At 35.9% G+C, this 19672-nt stretch overlaps 1 protein-coding gene across 1 annotated transcript in view; it reads right to left on the reverse strand.

Annotated features, from left to right (window-relative positions):
- Positions 1 to 4674: 4674 nt before the first annotated feature.
- Positions 4675 to 19672, reverse strand: part of pex7 (peroxisomal biogenesis factor 7) — a 192307-nt gene continuing 177309 nt past the window's right edge. Inside the window, exon 10 of the mRNA XM_028797947.2 lies at positions 4675 to 5482. Coding sequence (XP_028653780.1) covers positions 5414 to 5482 — 69 coding nt within the window. The 3' untranslated portion in view covers positions 4675 to 5413. The remainder of the gene's footprint in view (positions 5483 to 19672) is intronic.

Genomic DNA, 19672 nt, shown 5'->3' on the forward strand with positions numbered 1-19672 from the left:
TATCTACAACAATCTCTGTAAATGTAGGATGATAGGAAATGTGAGGCAAGAAATGTTGAACAATTATCTAAAGTAAACTCTTTTTAAAATTATTGAAATAATTGACAAAATGTTGATGTGAAGTCCAAATTTCAAATAAACACTTCCATAAAAAGTATAACAAAACAAGTGTTTTTATTCAGGAATATAACTGAAGAAAAACAAATTGTTCAATTTACATGTTACTGGCAATGTGTAAAAACTGAAGCCTGTCACTATCAAATCAATAGAAAGTAGACACTTCCCCTAGGCTGGTACTGAGGTAAGGACTTCTGTCTCATAATCAAGAGGTTGTGGGTTCGATCCCAGGTCGTCCTCACATTTAACATATTGAGTAGTGAGCTGCTATTATTGTTACTATTATATAATAAAAACATACATTTGATTTGAGTCTGTAACATCAAAATGTGTGGTGCTTGTAAATGTTAGCACTGAAGAGATAAAATCCCACAGACAGAAATGAAGCACAATCATTTCTTCTTGGTGTCTTGTTGAGCAGACACCACAGAGTCTATGGTGGATGTTACTTTTCCTTGCATACGGACATTCACATCAACATGTCATTTGAACAATTTTTTTAATGCACAAATCCAAGAATAAAACTGAATAAAAAAAAATTGATCAAATTAAGTTTATTCAAGAATAAAACTGAATAAAAATATTGTTCAAATGAAACGCTGATATGAATGTCTGTGTGCGAGGGAAAGTAATATCTTTTACAAGTACCATAAATTCAATACATCAAATGTATGTTTTTGTTATATGATAATAATAATAGCAGCTCACTACTCAAAGCGCTAAATACAGAAGACACAGGATTTGAACCTACTACCTCACCATTGCTAAATGGTAGCTTATCCACTGCGCCATCTGCACAGATCTGTGACAGAGCAGCATTATCACTGTGACAACTGGTTGAAAATGAAACAAATAAACACACACATATGTGAATGCCTTTTATTTTGTACCGACTGATAGTTGGGCTTCAATAATTGAGCAATTTCTTTTTCTTCAGTTTCAATGTTGAATAAAAGTGTACTTGTTTTGTTACACCTTTTGTGAAAGTGTTTCTTGGATATTTGGGCTTCACACATCCTACTCTTCACGTCAAAATTATGTCATTATTACTATAACATATGAAAACATTTTCTGTTTTAGCCATGTGTTCAGCATCTCTTGCCTCGCATTTTCTCTGTCATTCAATATTTACACAGATCGTTGTAGACATGGAACATGCATGAAATGTATTATTTCAAATCATGATATTTCATTACCTATATACGTAATTCCTTACAAACACATTTCCAGGTAAACAGTTCCATATATACTTAAGCTGTGAGGCTTTCAGCAGGGGCGATTTGACTGAATGGTTGGCGCGGTGGTTGGGAGTTCGGGGTGTTACAGGCTACGTTCTGCTAAACCACACATTTGCAAAACAAAAGTGGGCTGTTAACACAGTGATAAGGAGCTACGAGCTTCTTGGCGTATATCAGGAAAATTTAAGAAGGTCGGGGACAATGAGAAAAATCGTAAGCTTCAGGAAATCTAGTTGTTAAAGGGCGTCCTTTTACTCGTGCATCCTTCCACACAGAAGGATCTTCAATTCCACTCACTCCTGGCTGCAGCATAGCCTGGAGAAAAGCAATGCATCACGGATGATTTGCTACCTTCAGGATTGGGCAAAAAAATAAAAAATTCTGTGAGCATACGAAACACTTTGATTTTAGGACCAGTTCTCAGTTTTTAAATGGAGCTGTAAAATGTTTAAAGGAGAGAGTGCTTCTGACCAAGGTAATTACAGTTTTGCCTTTTTATATTAGTTTTTATTTCTATATTTTTTCTGACCTTACTTAGAAATTCAGTTTAGTTTTAGTTTTCCTTCATCGTGTATTTTTAATTTTAATTTAGTTTTTATTTCACAAAGACATTTCTATTTTATTTTTATATAAAAACAAGCATAATCAAAGCCAGATACTGAATATGAACAATTTTATAGAATTTTATAATCTTTAAAATATTATTTTCTATACAACTTAAATACAGCCTAAATAAAATGTGCACTGACTTTTGGCACTTTTTATCTTTTCCTTTTATTGCCCAGTATGGGCCAATTTATAATGAAATGTATGTGAATTTTAAGGTTTGAGGATTTTTTACTTGAAATGTCTACAGCACACAACATTTCCTGCTTCAAAACAATTTGCTTAAAATTAAAGCCTTCAATATGATAATCAAAAATTTCCCATACTGTTCTTTCTTATTTTCTATCAGCCATATTGATCTCTGATTCCATCTCAGGCACACATGGACAGAATTTTGCCACCGGCAGGCCTGAAAAGATATAAAAAAAATCAGAAAACAAATTCTACTGTGTTCTGACAGGTGTGATCATGAAAATCATGGGAGCTTAGGAAGAACATGACTCTTAGGCTTGAATTAGTGTGCAGACCCCACCTAGCTGTATTGAGAGAAACAACGAAAAAAAAGCATGTAGTGTGAAGGTTAGGGGTAGTGAGACTTGAATAGCTCATACATAAGAACAGTAAACCCTTAATGAGCAGAGCAAGAGCAGGTAATAGGAGTATAGACGAGCACAAAATGACAGGGACAGCATCTGAGATTAAGAACAATGTCTATATTATCTAAACCTGTTTACCCAGAGCAGGATGGCAGTAAACCTGGAGCCTACCCCAGCAGGTTTGGATGCAAGGCAGGGAAATTCCCAGTATGCAATATGAATGATATGGCTGATGTTATGAACAAAAAGAATAAGATATTTCAAGCATCTATTTTGAGAGAGAGAGAAAAACTGAAAAAAGGGGGACAAATATTTTAAAACATAATTCTGCTACTGGATTTTTTCACAATATCAGGTATTTTGAGCTGTGAATATAAACTGAAAAAAATAATAAATTAATAAAATATGTAATAAATACAAAAACACATTAGTATATTTAGCGTTTCACCAGTTGGCAGAATCTCTTCACCTACCAACCTGTAGTTCAGTACAGACGTTGCCAGCTCAGGAAGTTTACAAGGTTTGTGTTGCTTTGTTGTTAAATGACCTTTTTAAAACAAAAAGTGATTGATCAGTAACAATATGCTGATCATGTGTGATGACCTAGTCAGTCTCTCGATCAGTGCTGTTTTATTTTCAAAAATGATTTCTCCTGTGCAAAGTAGCAGGTGAATTATTGTCAACAAAATGCATGCACCTGAGAAATAAACTGAAACGTTAGTCACTCGCAATTTTTCTGTCCATACAGTAAAGGTTTTGTTGACCAGCGCATTCCGATTTCTGGTATCTGAATTACACCTTGATACACAACAAGCACAAAGAAAGGCAGCACAGTAAATCGCTTTCTATTTCACACACTTTACGTGCCTGTATTAAGCTCTCACTGTTACCGCAAATGCTGCGTGAACACTCGTCCTCCGTCACCGTTCAATTGATGAATATATGTGGGCGACTCATGGTGGATGACTTTCGGTGTTACAGTTAACAGTTACAAGGGTTAAAGACTAATGGCAAGAATATTCATTCAAAAACGAAAACTAAAAATATTTTTGGTAAATTGTAATTTTATTTCAGTTAGTCTTTCCAGCTACTTTAATAGCTTTGTTTAATTTCATTTCATTTATGAAAATGTTTTTTTAAGAATAGTTTCAGTTTTGATTTTAGTTTTCATATAACTAAAATAACATTGCTTCCAACAAAAGAGTAAATTTGTGATATACAGTATTTATGTTTTAATAAATATTTCTATATGTTCTACTGAAGTAGAACCTAGGCACTGACTGAGTGAAGAGGACCTCTGAGTGGATTACAGTAGATGGACAATAATGTTTTTGTGGTTCTTCTCTTTAGCCAGTAATACCTCAAATTCACATTCACTGAAGTTTTGTTTTCTGCCTTTTCTCCAATCTTCTTCCGTTGTTGTAGTAAACAAGGCCAGATTCATATAATGATTAGATCAATATACTGTATTCAAAAAAGGAGGTTTTTAAGCCTTATACAGTTAATGGAGGGAAGACAGGGAGTAGTAAAACATTTGGGCACTGGTACATAGTTTCAAGTTGATTTGAAATGTACTAAAGAACTGGCATGGCACATGCCATATGTATGGTTTTATAAATCCAACTTTTTTGTGTGTACATCTTTTTTGCCTTTTGAGCATAAGAAAAATTTCAGTATGGAATTTAAACAGGTTTTTAAATGAGACCCCTGGTGATTCATGTGCAGGAAAAGGCATCGCAAAAAGGTGGCCACAAGACACAGGAGCATAATGAAGAATGGTCCAGATGATCATCCTGAGTGTGCATGCAGAGGGGACAACAGAAGGTGAGCCACAACTTCACTCACCTGTCTGAGAGCTCAAATATGCACATCCTGTGCTAGTCTCTTCTGTACCCATGCACAATACAATATACTGTGTATTATATCTATTCATTCACAATACCACCCTCTAGCAGGAGTTCTGATTACTGTGGTCTTGACCCACAGCTGACCCATTAAGGGTCATAGACTCTTGCCCCAAGCTAACAGCATACAGATCAAATTATTATAAACTACAAACTATTGCAAACTATTTTCAAATATCACGTTAACTTTAAGAAGAAGATGGCAGTCAGAAACAACATTACCAAAATAATTTATTGTCATATTCAATTGCACAGCACTTCTAGTATAAACAGGCATTGGGTAGATACTTTTTTGTTGTCTTCTGCAGAAAGCACCATGATAGGAAATGCAAGGCCTTGACTCTGAGAAAACACATTTGTTGCACTGTCCATCTCCCTGTATGATCCTGTAGTTACAGTAGTTCTGCTTCTTCATGCATGTTGAACACCAAAGTCTTGGCAGTGATAATATCTCCATATTCATAAAGATCTGGTCTTCATAAACTCAAATAATTTATGTTACTTTAAATTGATTGAACAATTTAAACTTCCTTTGTGCAATTGTGAGTTTATATTGTGAACTTCATAACATAATTCTGTATTTGGCAGGATCTTTTGTTGAGTCCTTTGCGCTGTGGCACACACCCGAAAAAACCTGACACTTAACCGGTACATAGATTTATTAATAGATTTTCCAATGATTATTTTTTCTTTTCTAGGCCATGTATTATTATATACTGGCAGAAAATTCACATTATTTACATAACTTGGTTATGCACAATTTTACATACACTGTATGTTGTACAGTATCATTGCATAACAGCATTAGGTGTAAGTTTATATGAAGATGTATCACAAAAAATTCAAATGTCAAATAAAATGCAGAAATTACTGTAGGGGTTATTCCAGAGTGTTTACATCTCCTTGAGTTTAATTTTTTTCATCCAAATGACAGCTGCCTCCTGGTTATATTTTAAAGGTGGTTTACCAAAGTTGATGGGGTATATATTTTCACTGTTTCATCCCAAGCACAATCTGCGACCTGCAAGGAAAACCAATAAAATCAGCAGTGCATTACCATGAAGAATTAAGAGGTTACAGTCTTGGTGGTGTTTTATTGTTGAGCTTGCTAGAGACAATGATTATTTACTTAGATGATTAATGCTGGAGGCAAAGCCACATTTCATTTACCAGCTGTTATATAGTGCATGGCTTTATGTGTTTTTTTCTACACAGCTCTTGAAAAATTGCAGTACTTGGACAAAACACATCATTTTAAAATATGTAGTACTATACAGTATATTCATAAACACATTACATATGGTATTTTATTTTTATAGCATTATGGAAGATTCATAATGAAGACAGTAATATAGGAAATATGTCGCATTCAGTGGATTTCTTTATTATATTAACACATTTACTGAAAGATAATTTACTTTTTCAATTCTTAGCTATAGTTAACTAAAAACTAACAAAAATCTTGCAAAAGTCATAACATCATCAAATAAACCATTAAGCATAATAACTTTCACAATTTCACTGGTTCTTTACACAGTTGAAAAATACTTTTGTATTAAATATGCATTAAACTAATGTTTTACTATTGAATGCAGTGCATATTTGGACTTGACATCAAACAAAGTAAACACCTTTAGTTTACTGAATGCACTTGGTTGATTGAAACATTACATAAATTAGGTGACAGACAAAATAATACACTTTAGCTATGGCTGTAATGCAAATATAATTGTAACCATTGCGATACAGAGATAAAACTATAGCTAAGTAAATAAAGTGTCTCAAGCTCCCAAGATGTGGTCAACAGGAACACAGAAATAATATATTGCTTCAGTATATACCGTGAGCTTTTATTGGGCCAAATATATAATATTCTAAAAATATATAGCAATAAAATATAAAAAGAAAAATATTAGAAAGCAACATATGTAGCTTGTAACAAATATTTCTGTAAATGTGTTATGTTTTTAAAGAGGTAAAAAGACAGCTACAAGTAACAGTCTCCCTTGTCCAGTCTACATTTTCGCTCAGCAGTCTACGAATTGTGGATTATGAGGCCTGATCTCCCAAGGGTTGTAAAATGCTTTCCAAAGAAAGTTTTGTATAGTTTAAAGTAAGAATTAGCTGTCGAAATGACAATATACTACACTATTTGTCATATTACACACTATTTACTTAATATCTGCTTCACTTTGAAAGTATCACAGTTTATACTAAAGTTATTTTTTTTCCAATTAGCATTTTTCCATATGTACTTTTGATAATAAGATTCTATAGATAAATCTAAAGTAATTGTATAGTTGTGCTTGAAAGTTTGTGAACCCTTTAGAATTTTCTATATTTGCATAAATATGACCTAAAACATCATCAGATTTTCACTGAAGTCCTAAAATAATAGTAATAATAATAATTCATTACATTTATATAGCGCTTTTCTCAGTACTCAAAGTGCTATCCACACAGGGAGGAACCGGGAAGCGAACCCACAATCTTCCACAGTCTCCTTACTGCAAGCAGCAGCACTACCACTGCGAAAAATAGATAAAGAGAAACCAGTTAAACAAATGAGACAAAAATATTATACTTTGTCATTTATTTATTGAGGAAAATGATTGAATATTACATATTTGTGAATGGCAAAAGTTTGTGAACCTTTGCTTTCAGTATCTGGTGTGACCCCCCCTTTGCAGCAATAACTGCAACTAAACGTTTCCAGTAACTGTTGATCAGTCCTGCACACTGGCTTGGAGGAATTTTAGCCCATTCCTCTGTACAGAACAGCTTCAACTCTGGAATGTTGGTGGGTTTCCTCACATTAACTGCTCGCTTCAGGTCCTTCCACAACATTTCGATTGGATTAAGGTCAGGACTTTGACTTGGCCATTCCAAAACATTAACTTTATTCTTCTTTAACCATTCTTTGGTAGAACGACTTGTGTGCTTAGGGTCGTTGTCTTGCTGCATGACCCACCTTCTCTTGAGATTCAGTTCATGGACAGATGTCCATACATTTTCCTTTAGAATTATCTGATATAATTCAGAATTCATTGTTCCATCAATGAAGGCAAGCCATCCTGGCCCAGATGCAGCAAAACAGGCCCAAACCATGATACTACCACCACCATGTTTCACAGATGGGATAAGGTTCTTATGCTGGAATGCAGTGTTTTCCTTTCTCCAAACATAACGCTTTTCATTTAAACCAAAAAGTTCTATTTTGGTCTCATCCGTCCACAAAACATTCTTCCAATAGCCTTCTGGTTTGTCTATGTGATCTTTAGCAAACTGCAGATGAGCAGCAATGTTTTTTTTGGAGAGCAGTGGCTTTCTCCTTGCAACCCTGCCATGCACACCATTGTTGTTCAGTGTTCTCCTGATGGTGGACTCATGAACATGAACATTAGTCAATGTCAGAGAGGCCTTCAGTTGCATAGAATTTACCCTGGGGTCCTTTCGCCGACTATTACACACCTTGCTCTTGGAATGATCTCTGTTGGCTGACCACTCCTGGGGAGGGTAACAATGGTCTTAAATTTCCTCCATTTGTACACAATATGTCTGACTGTGGATTGGTGGAGTCCAAACTCTTTAGAGATGGTTTTGTAACCTTTTCCAGCCTAATGAGCATCAACAACTCTTTTTCTGAGGTCCTCAGAAATCTCCTTTGTTCATGCCATGATACACTTCCACAAACGTGTTGTGAAGAGCAGACTTTGATAGATCCCTGTTCTTTAAATAACACAGGGTGCCCACTCACACCTGATTGTCATCCCATTGATTGAAAACACCTGACTCTAATTTCACCTTCAAACTAACTGCTAATCCTAGAGGTTCACATACTTTTGCCACTCACAAATATGTAATATTCGATCATTTTCCTCAATAAATAAATGACCAAGTATAATATTTTTGTCTCATTGGTTTAACTGGTTTCATTTTATCTACTTTTAGGACTTGAGTGAAAAACTTGATGATGTTTTAGGTCATATTTATGCAGAAATATAGAAAATTCTAAAGGGTTCACAAACTTTCAAGCACAACTGTAAATTGAATGTCACATCTACTTCTATACAATCTTTAAAAACTAACAAAGAACAGATGCAAACTAAGAAGATGACATATTTTTGAGAAGTAAACAAACAGATTGCTGATTAATTTTTGTTTTTAAATCCAGAGGGGGAATACTAGCTAATTTTTTAAAATTATAGACTTTTTAACAAACCAACTTGCAAGAGCCAATCTTAGAAAGTTAATGTTAAATTCACATCTAATTTCAATAGAAATAGTTTCTTTTAGTTACTTAGATTTATGGTATAGTCTTTTATCCCCTGTAAATTAACATGAAATAGTACTTTCTTAGCTATATCTGTAAAACTAAGCATTAATTAAGCCAGTTAGGAAATAATCTCATTGCTAGCATGGACTGTTAAATAATTTGCAAATGGGAGATTTGGCATACAGTTTTCTGACTATTTTTAATATGAACGTTCTACACATTGTCACACACGTGCACATGGGAGGCAGCTAAAGAGCTCGAAGGTAATTCCATGCCAGACAAGGGGGGTGGCAGAGTGCACTAAACCTTTTCCTCCTTCCTGTGCAGACCAGTTAGCGGAAATTCTGCCTGGCCCACGATGATGTCACTTCCGGTTCTGGGCCCCACAACATCATTTCCTGTTCCTGCCCTGATGACCTAATTTCCTCTGCCTGACCATAAAACCGCAATTTTTGCATCCTGTAAACCAGCTCCATTTTGAACTCCAAAAAACTTTGTCTTAACAGAATGACCTACAATATACGGGGCGGCTACCCCAAACCTTTTTTGGCTTCTTTTTTCTTTTGTTGGTGTGAAAATGTAATATGAATGTATGACCAAACTTAAAGAGAAATAAAACAAGATAAATAAGCCTTAAACAGAACTGTTCTTAAACAAGAAATTTTCCTTTCTGTAGAATCAACTATTTCTCTATTTTTGTATTAACTGTTTTGCTTTGAATTTACTAAAACTTTTAAAATGAAGATATTTACTCTGCGGAATTATTTGAGAACGTATCATATACTAAGGCCAGAACAGTCCTATAAAGCAAACTAAAATTTTGAACAAATGCAACTACAAGGCTGAAATAATTTTTTAAAATAATTAAGTCCACCAATTCATCAGTGGTGAGGTGAGTAGGGGGTCCGCGGCAGTACATGTTTGTTTTATAAAATAATAACAGTGATGGTGCACAGAGTCCCAAGAATATAAGTGTATGTGTAACAAAAGCCATGTGGCTGCAGAGATTCTTGATAAGGAAGTTGGCTAATTGCGCTAACATGTTCATAAGCGGCTAACACAGCTGCCCTTCATCACAGCTCCACAAATTGTTTGGTGCACCTGCACTCACTAAGGTTAAAAAGGGTCAGTGAATAGATAGATAGATAGATAGATAGATAGATAGATAGATAGATAGATAGATAGATAGATAGATAGATAGATAGATAGATAGATAGATAGATAGATAGATAGATAGATAGATAGATAGATAGATAGATAGATAGATAGATAGATAGATAGATAGATACTTTATTAATCCCAATGGGAAATTCACATTCTTCAGCAGCAGCATACTGATACAATAAATAATATTAAATTAAAGATTGATAATAATGCAGGTGAAAAACAGACAATAACTATGTATAATGTTAAATGTTAACGTTTACCCCCCCGGATGGAATTAAAGAGTCGCATAGTTTGGGGGAGGAACGATCTCCTCAATCTGTCAGTGGAGCAGGACAGTGACAGCAGTCTGTCGCTGAAGCTGCTCTTCTGTCTGGAGATGATACTATTAAGTGGATGCAGTGGATTCTCCATAATTGATAGGAGCCTGCTGAGCGCCCTTCGCTCTGCCACAGATGTTAAACTGTCCAGCTCCATGCCAACGATAGAGCTTGCCTTCCTCACCAGTTTGTCCAGACGTGAGGCGTCTTTCCTCTTAATGCTGCCTCCCCAGCACACCACTGTGTAGAAGAGGGCGCTTGCCACAACTGTCTGATAGAACATCTGCAGCATCTTATTGCAGATGTTGAAGGACGCCAGCCTTCTAAGGTAGTATAACCGGCTCTGTCCTTTCTTGCACAGCGCATCAGTATTGGCAGTCCAGTCTAATTTATCATCCAGCTGCACTCCCAGATATTTATAGGTCTGCACCATCTGCACACAGTCACCTTTGATGATCACGGGGTCTATGAGGGGCCTGGGCCTCCTAAAATCCACCACCAGCTCTTTGGTTTTGCTGGTGTTCAGGTGTAGGTGGTTTGAGTCGCACCATTTAACAAAGTCATTGATTAGGTCCCTATACTCCTCCTCCAGCCCATTCCTGATGCAGCCCACAATAGCAGTGTCATCAGCGAACTTTTGCACATGGCAGGACTCCGAGTTATATTGGAAGTCCGATGTATATAGGCTGAACAGGACCGGAGAAAGTACAGTCCCCTGTGGCGCTCCTGTGTTGCTGACCACAATATCAGACGTGCAGTTCTGAATGAAAGCAAGAATGAAAGCAAGGGAGAAAAAAGAATGGAAGGAAGAGAGACAGGGAGAGCAGGATCAGGGAATCAGACCAGTGGTGTGGTGAGAAGGCTGTGCAGTTGAGGAAGACCCATGGGGAAGTGAGGAAAACAGTGCTACCAGGGTGGATGGACTATGTCGAGCGGACAGAGCATAGGAGATTGTAGGCTCCTAGGTATCCCACAGAAACTGAGGTGGGCATGTGGAAGATGGAGCCGGGCTTGGTGTTGGTCCCAATCTGGGAGTCTCAGCCCAGCTGAGTATACCTGTTAGGGTGATCTTGGGTCATGTTCATGAAGATGATCCTATGTTTATTGTTTTTTCTTCTTACCTGGGTTTAACAGTTTTTGAAAGGATTATTTAGTGAAGGATTTTATCTTCTTCATGAACACTGTTTTTATGGGATTATTTATTGACTTTATCTATTTAATGAAGAGAAGTGCTGCACTTTGATTTGGACACTTTGTTTAAAAATAAAAAGTATAAAGCACTTTTGATTGTGTCTTCAATCGACGTAATCCATCTTGATCTATAACTATTGAGGTCCTAGATTCAAGAATGTTATACCAGCTGTGGGCAACATGGGCATCACACCATCCATCCATTTTCTTAATCCACTTTGTTTAATACAAGGTTGCAGTCAGCTGGAGTCTATCCTGTCTGCAACTCTACAACAAATCAACTCCACAACTGTCTGTCTGAACTAAGATCCTGGATGGCTAATAATTTTCTTGATCTAAATCAAAATAAAACGGAGGTGCTTATAGTGGGTCCATCAGCTAAAGCCCAAATTGGTCTTGGTCTTCTCGGCTCTTTCTCTGTCTTTTCCAAACCTCAAGTCCACAATCTTGGTGTTATCTTTGACAGTAACCTCTCTTTTGAGAAACAAATAAATTCTGTATTCAAGAGTTGCTTTTTCCAACTTCGTCTATTAGGTAAGATAAAGCCTTTTTTATCTTCTAGGGATCTTGAGATAGCTACTGAAGCGTTTATTTTTTCTCGCCTCGATTACTGCAACTCGCTGTATTCTGGGATTAACAAATCGTTGATACACAGGTTACAGTTGGTACAAAATGCTGCCGCTCGCTTTCTGGTTGGGGCAAGAAAGTATGACACTGTCTCTCCTATTTTAGCTTCTTTACACTGGCTGCCTGTCAGTTTTCGAATTGATTTTAAAATCCTGCTGCTAGTTTTTAAATCTTTACATGGACTTGCTCCTGCCTATTTATCTGAACTGTGTGTTTTACATCAGCCATCTAGAATGCTTAGATCTTCTGGTCAGCTGTCTCTGGTTGTCCCTCGTACCAAGTGTAAAACCAAGAGGGACAGGTCTTTTGCAGCTGTCGCACCTCGCCTGTGGAACTCTTTACCTCATCATATAAAGGAGTCGTCTACAATTGAACTGTTTAAAACAAGATTAAAGACTCATTTCTACTCACTTGCATTCAGTTACCTTCAGTAATACTGATGGCTTCCTCTTTGTGATTATATTACATTACTTCTATTTTTTATGTATATAACATTACTTCTATTTATTATGTATTTTATTTTATGTTCATATATTTTATTTCTATTTATGTTTTATGTTAATTTTTTCTATTTTTGTAAAGCACTTTGGCCACAGCATTACTATGTTTGTTTAAATGTGCTATATAAATTGACCTATATTTTTCCACATCAGGTTGATTTAGAAATGACAAATAATTTAATGAATGTTTGAAATGTGGAAGTAAACCAGCTTACTCATTAAAAAATTCAAATGCACAAAAGGCATGCAAAATTTACAGACACAGTAAATGGACATGGAAATAGCTACTAAAAGTAAAACCCCTGGAATCATATACAGCAGTGCTAACTAACAACTGTACCACCACAAAAATTACAATGAAATATTTTTTTTTCTTGCTTTTCCATTCATCTGCACATAAAATTATATGCATATTGATATGGTAAATTCTAGTATGGATAACATGATCAATGACTAGACTGGAATTTTTAGGACTTTAGGTTAAATTTATTCAACTAAACTTTCTGTTCACCATTCTCTATAAGATAGATAGATAGATAGAAATGTGGCAAACTCCAAATATGATACATGAATAGTTACCAATTATTGTTAGGCAGACCTCATCATAATTATTTAATTTCAGGCCATATGCAGCAATACATTAGTTGTTGCATAAACACAAAATATATGGTGATATTCCCCTACTTGTCTTTTGAAAATGCTAAATTCAAAATAAGTGTTCTTGTTGCGGGAATTCTTCTTTTGTTTTATTCTCAGTCTACCTTTCACCACCTACATCAAATCACAATATAAAAAAACAAAGCATCCAAAAGGTACACCAAACTAGTCTAGGACAGACAGGCATTATCCATTGTACTATGGCCGGAGCACAAGTCCTTAGCTTAAAATGCCACTGCTAAACACTCCTAATATCCACTTCTTCTTGACTGGACCTCTCTTTGGAATGCAGCCTCTGTGTCTAATCTGATAAAATGATTAATCACAAGCCAAGTGACATCCCAGAGATAGCTCTCCGAGGTGACATTCAAAGACCCAAACTTAAACATAGAGACACAATTTAACAATTGCAGTCTTGATGGACAAAACTTTGCTCCAACAGTCAACCAAAAAAGAATGGGTTTATGTGCACCTAGGAAACAAATGACAAAATGTCTGTTCCGTCCTTTAAAACCCTTTACACACACAAAATCCGGACCTCTATATGGTCACTGCTCTCAACCTGGCTGTAACTTCTGCTCTAAAGCAGAGACTCCTGTGCTTATAGTGTGTGGCTGTAACAAAGGCTAAGACAATCCCTTCTACTCTAAAGAGTAACTGGCGCTGGACAGGATAAAAGGAAGACAGTCTATAACAGGAGTTCGACCAGGGGTGCCATTAGTCCAAATATTGCTAAGTTAGCAAGTGCCCAAGTAGTCACACGTTTGTCTTGCTGAAAATGGCAGCTGACTTATCACAAGTGATCAGCAGACATGATTTTGTTAGCAACAAGAGGATCATTGTGGTGTGCTTGAACCTCAATGACAAGATGATGAAGGAGAACATCTCCAGAACAGTCAAGGAAAAGCACACTGAAGAAAACTGACTAGGTAAGGAGCAAAGCATCGCTTACTCCAGACCATACATACATCTGCTTTGATTAGCACTGATTATTAATTGTAATTAGAAGTTAGGACAAAGCCTGCGAAAATATTATGGTGCTGGTGTAACTGAAAGGTAACACCATGTGAAGGATTAGTTCTAGCTGTTATAAATTCCTTCCTAAATCCTGTAAGAAAGTGCAGAGAAGTATCGCACACACCGAAACTCTGTGTGGGAGATAAGCAAGTGTAGAACAGCTACGGGTAAATCAACATCACAGTGCGGCACTAGAAACTTAATAAGTAGCTAAAGAAGTAATCCATTGTGAACATATGAATTGAAAGATCAGAATTCATAAATTGTGTACCATTTTCTACTGGAGAGAAACATATTAATCTAAGCCAAGATACAGAATTCATAACTTATGTCTTTTTCTGTATGAGAGTCATAAGTTTATGTTTTATATTATATACTTACATATATCCATGTTCAATCATCATTATGTTATAAATAAATAGTGTTATTTTGGGTATTTCAACAAGTGTGTTTGGAATATTTGCTGAAAAATGGTCTATTGCCATGCCAAATCACATCAGAGAAAGTGTTTAATGTGGATTTTTGACAATTTATGAACCTTGTTCATAAAATTGTATAGATCTCGTCATATTTTGCCATCTCTGTTGTAAAGTGAAAAAGAGATCCTTCACTCAACCTACATTAATTTGGTGTCCCTGATGTTGCCATCTTGTTAACTGAATTAATGATTTACCAGTGTTGCCAAAAGAACTAAAAATTAAGTTTGCTGAGTGATCGGACAAACAGTCTTTTCCTACACTACAGCAGTACAGTTTGGACCAGAGCAGTTTATCAAACGAGGCTATAAAGTGAGATGAGCTCTCATCCTCAAAAGATACAAACACACCTATCTGTACAAAAATCGTGCTATTGTAGGAGTCACTTTGGGAAGCTTTTAAGAGAAAAAATACTTCTTATACAGACTGAATATGTTAATGTGTGTTGCATTTTTGCATCTTTATTTTTCCATTTCCCTATTAAAAAGTAAATCAGCACTTCATAGGTGTCTGGGTAAATCATTTTGAAAAAGGACACTGATATTAAAATCAAACTTACTAATATACAGTATATCCCAGTTTACCCCTACCTCCCCATCCTAATAGCTTTATATAAAGACCCTTACATGCTGATCCAGGTAGATTCAGTACTTGCTACTCAACATTTTACCTATGTCACATTACACAACTTCTTCAGCACTTTTCAGTTGTGGCCTTCTTTTAGATAATCTTTGTGAGTCATTGTCAGTCGGCAGCATGCTTTCATGAAGCCAGTCGCATAATGGTTGCTATGATAAAATCAAAAAGGGGGCCTGTGTGTGCATATGAGCTGACAAGCAATGAATGCTCATCCAGAAGTCCAGTTTATGTAATGCTGTTATGAGGAATAAGAAATATGAGTGTTTTGAACCTCACAAACAGAACATAAACTCTTCTGTCTAAAGGGCCGAGACTGCAGGTGAACTCACCATACATATTAATCCTTTGTTCATTACAAACTCTGCTAGGCTGCAAGTTTACTGGCTGCCAGAAAAAAGGGGAAGCACAACTGTGCTGGAAGGTGGGCACTCAGTCGGTAAATGGGACATAGTCCCTGATGTTCTGTTGTTTAAATGGACATGGTTTGGTGATAAGATCAGCAACTGTGGTCAGCAAGATAGACATGCAATGCTTAACTAACACCAAAGAATCTCCACATGTAGGGAACATACTGGCCAAATGGGGTGTTGTGCCAACGATAAACATGATACAAAGAGATAGCATTATATAAAAAAATAACAACTGCAAAATATTATTTTACTTCATAGAGCTTTGGGCTGACCCTTTTTTAGCAAGAATCATTGGATGACCAACATATATTTAAAGATAAAACTGTGATAATTAAAACATACAGGCTGTTCTTTTACTTTTAAAACACAGTAGATGTGTAAATATTAAAAGCAAGATGGGTGCAAACACTACACATTCTGTGTACCTGCCTTTCCTACTATAGCATATTTTAAATGCATGTGTACATAACAAGATAAAATAGAAGAAAAACATGCATATACAGAGAGCAGAGACTATTTATATAGAGTACAGTATGTTATTCAAAGTGATGCTTGCAAACAGGTATTTGTTGTACCAAGTATATCTACACAAAGGCTGTTTAATGCTGCACCATCCTTCTAGAAGCTATAAAAAGTAATAAAGGACTACTCAGTATGAATATGTAACTGTTTAAATAGCACTTAGTAAAAACTTGTTTCCTTTTTTTCATTGGTTATTTCATTTGAATCTAATGTATTCTTCAGAATGACTTTATTAATGATTTTATTATACTGAATGATTTTATTATACTGCATACAGTACATTCCTTTACTCCATGTACTGAGTGCTTAAGGTGAGTCAGTTAATATTCCTTCCTTATCCGACCGACTAGCTTGTAATGAAAAAGACTGGTTCTGAAGGTTAGGAGTGACTGAAAGCTTTTGCTGTAACCATTTTCATAAATAGGTAGCAATTATTTTGGTTTATGGAGTATGTAATTCATTTAAATAATCTACTTCTTATTGCACCATATCATAAATTCCTTCCAGCCTATAGTTTACTTTTCAAGTAGATTGACAAGGATTACAACACCTCATTCCCTCCCTGTACTCCAAAATACTTAATTCAAAGCAATTTAATTAACAACAAACAAACAGATGGAAATGGCATCAATTTGTCTGATTAGGTGTCATCTCCCTTGTTATTAGCAATTCATTTTTGATTGCATTCTGATTAAAAGGAAACAATAAAGTACTTAAAATTCTTAACAAGTAGGTGAATGAAAAGTAAACAAAAATAAGGTAAAATTATGAGAGTTGTGTGTGCTAAAAGTCATGGAAGAAGTTAACTGCATTTCTGATTTTAAAAAAGAATGGTGGGGGGGGGGGACACAGCAAGTTACTTCTTATTTATCATTTTTACCCCAACAACTGTTAAGTGCCAACATAATAATAGGCTCCTAAGCCAGAATACCTGGCAATTACTTAAGATTATCTTTACTTAAGATTACAAAGTGTCCTCAAATGGTCAGAAGCAGCATCTCACTAACCAAACAGTGAACATTGTTAGCTGGAATGTCAAAGGTCTCAATCATGATCTAGGAGAGAAAAAGTATTTTCTTACCTAACATGTCTAAATGGCAATATAGTATTTTTATAGGAGACTCATTTAATAAGTGAGGACTAGTTTTGGATTCAAAGAGATTGGACTGGCCAAATCTTTCACTCCAGCTATAAAAAGAAAATGAGAGGTGTGGGAATCTTAATACATAAAACAATCTCATTTGTAGTATCAGAAGTAGTATCTGATCCTAAAGGGCGATATGTCATGGTGATGGGTAATTTACTTATGGTAAATATCTACACGCCTGTGAGATTTCATCCAGAATGTATTTGCATCTATTCCTAATATGAATACTCATAACATTATAATAGACGAGAACTTAATTGTATTTTAAACCCAGACATGGATAGGTCTTCATCTACATTGGCGATAACATCTAATACAGTGTAACCACGGTTTGCCAGCATAATTCATTCCGGAAACATGCTTGTAATCCAAAGCACTCGTATATCAAAGCAAATTTCCCCATAAGAAATAATGGAAACTCAGATAATTTGTTTCACAACCCACAAACATTTATATAAAAATGATTAATACAAAATCTTCATTCTAACTAATGGAATCACTGCTATCTGTTGGCTCACTAGAATCTTTTTCTTTTTTTGCGACTTTAACAAGGAAACCTATCCAATGACAGTTGCCTTTGCCTGAAGAGTCACTACACTTGGACACAAAATAAAAAACATGGTTTACACACTGTAAGGTCTAAACTCTTTTGGGATTCCCCCCCAACGGGACAACACGCGGAAGAGCATCCTGAAGCAAGCAACCGCAGGCTCCCAGCGCTGTAGCAGTTCGCCATAAAAGAGAATCAGAAAAGATCGCGGTCATGCTAAGTGCCTGCAGTCAATGGGTGATACAAGGAACATTATAAATGCAAGCGCACAGTATTACTGAGACACTAACCTGGTCACGACCCTGCCTGATTGCTGTGTCTCTGTATAGAAGAGCGGTAGATCCCGCTACAATAAATAACCATGCTGTTCCTGTTTCATGCTGAATAAAGCTAGTTTTGCTAAAGTGCTGAGACTCAGCCTTATGTTTTGGGGTGCATGACAGGGACTCGCACATTACAGCACACACACAAGTGGTCACCACGCTATAGTAAACAGTATACGCTCATACGGATGTTGACTATATAAGTGAGGCACACCAACTGAGAACAAGGATGGCAGCCGATTACCCACAATCCCCACGTGATGCTCGGTGGGCAAAGCATATATGTACTACTCGTATTGCAAGACCTCGCTCGTTTATCAAGTTAAAATTTATTAAAAATTTTAGCTCACCTTGCAAAACACTCGCAAACCAAGTTTTCACTGTACTGTAAAAATAATCACATAGCTTGTAATAGATCATAACTTATCAGACCCATGGAAATGTTTAAATCCAAACTTAAAGAGCATATTTGTTCTTCTCATCAATACATCATAGTTACTCAAGAATTGATTATTTCTTTATAGATAGTAATTTATTGCCCACTATCAAATCTTGCAAGTACAGCACTATTATTCTATTATTTCTGACCATGCCCCTCTGATCATGGATCTTAAATCAGTATGCCCTACACACTCATTTTGTAGCTGGCATCTTAATCCCCTGTCATTAGATAATGAGAACCATACAGAAATCATCTCCAAGCAAATTGATTAATTTTTAGAGACAAATGCATCCTCAGAGGTCTCTGCAGGAATACTCTGGGAAACTCTGAAGGCTTTTTAAAGATAACAGATTATTTCATATCTTTCGAAACAAAATTGGAAACCAAGATGGTGTCAGAGTTAATCAGTGAGATTACTGTAATAGATCTAGGATATGCCAAGTCTCCAAATGAGGCACTTTATAGGAAAAGTTTTACAATCAGAATTTAACCTCTTAACAACAAAAGAAACAGAACAGCAACATAATTACTATGAATACGGAGAGAAGGCTAATAAGTTCTTAGCATGCTAGACATATCCACAAACAGGACGTTTGCAGCACAATAACAAAAATTGCAAACACAAATTGAGATAAAGTCTGATCATAAAAATATAACCCACACATTTAGACAGTACTATAAATCCTTATATTCTACTCAGTTTAAAGACGATAAGACACAACCTAATCAGTTTTTTAATGCATTACAAATACGACAGCTAGATACTCTTACAGCAGAGAAACTGGACAAACCTCTGACAGTCACAGAATTACTAGACGCTATAAACTCACTCCAAAGTATGAAAGTAGCAGGCTCTGATGGAATTTTATAAAAAATGTCAAATATGTTAGCTTCACTATTATTATCAACGTTTGTTGAAGCTAGGAAAAACGAAATTTTAACTCGAAATT

Source organism: Erpetoichthys calabaricus, chromosome 3 (assembly GCF_900747795.2).
Source record: "Erpetoichthys calabaricus chromosome 3, fErpCal1.3, whole genome shotgun sequence".
NCBI lineage: Eukaryota > Metazoa > Chordata > Cladistia > Polypteriformes > Polypteridae > Erpetoichthys > Erpetoichthys calabaricus.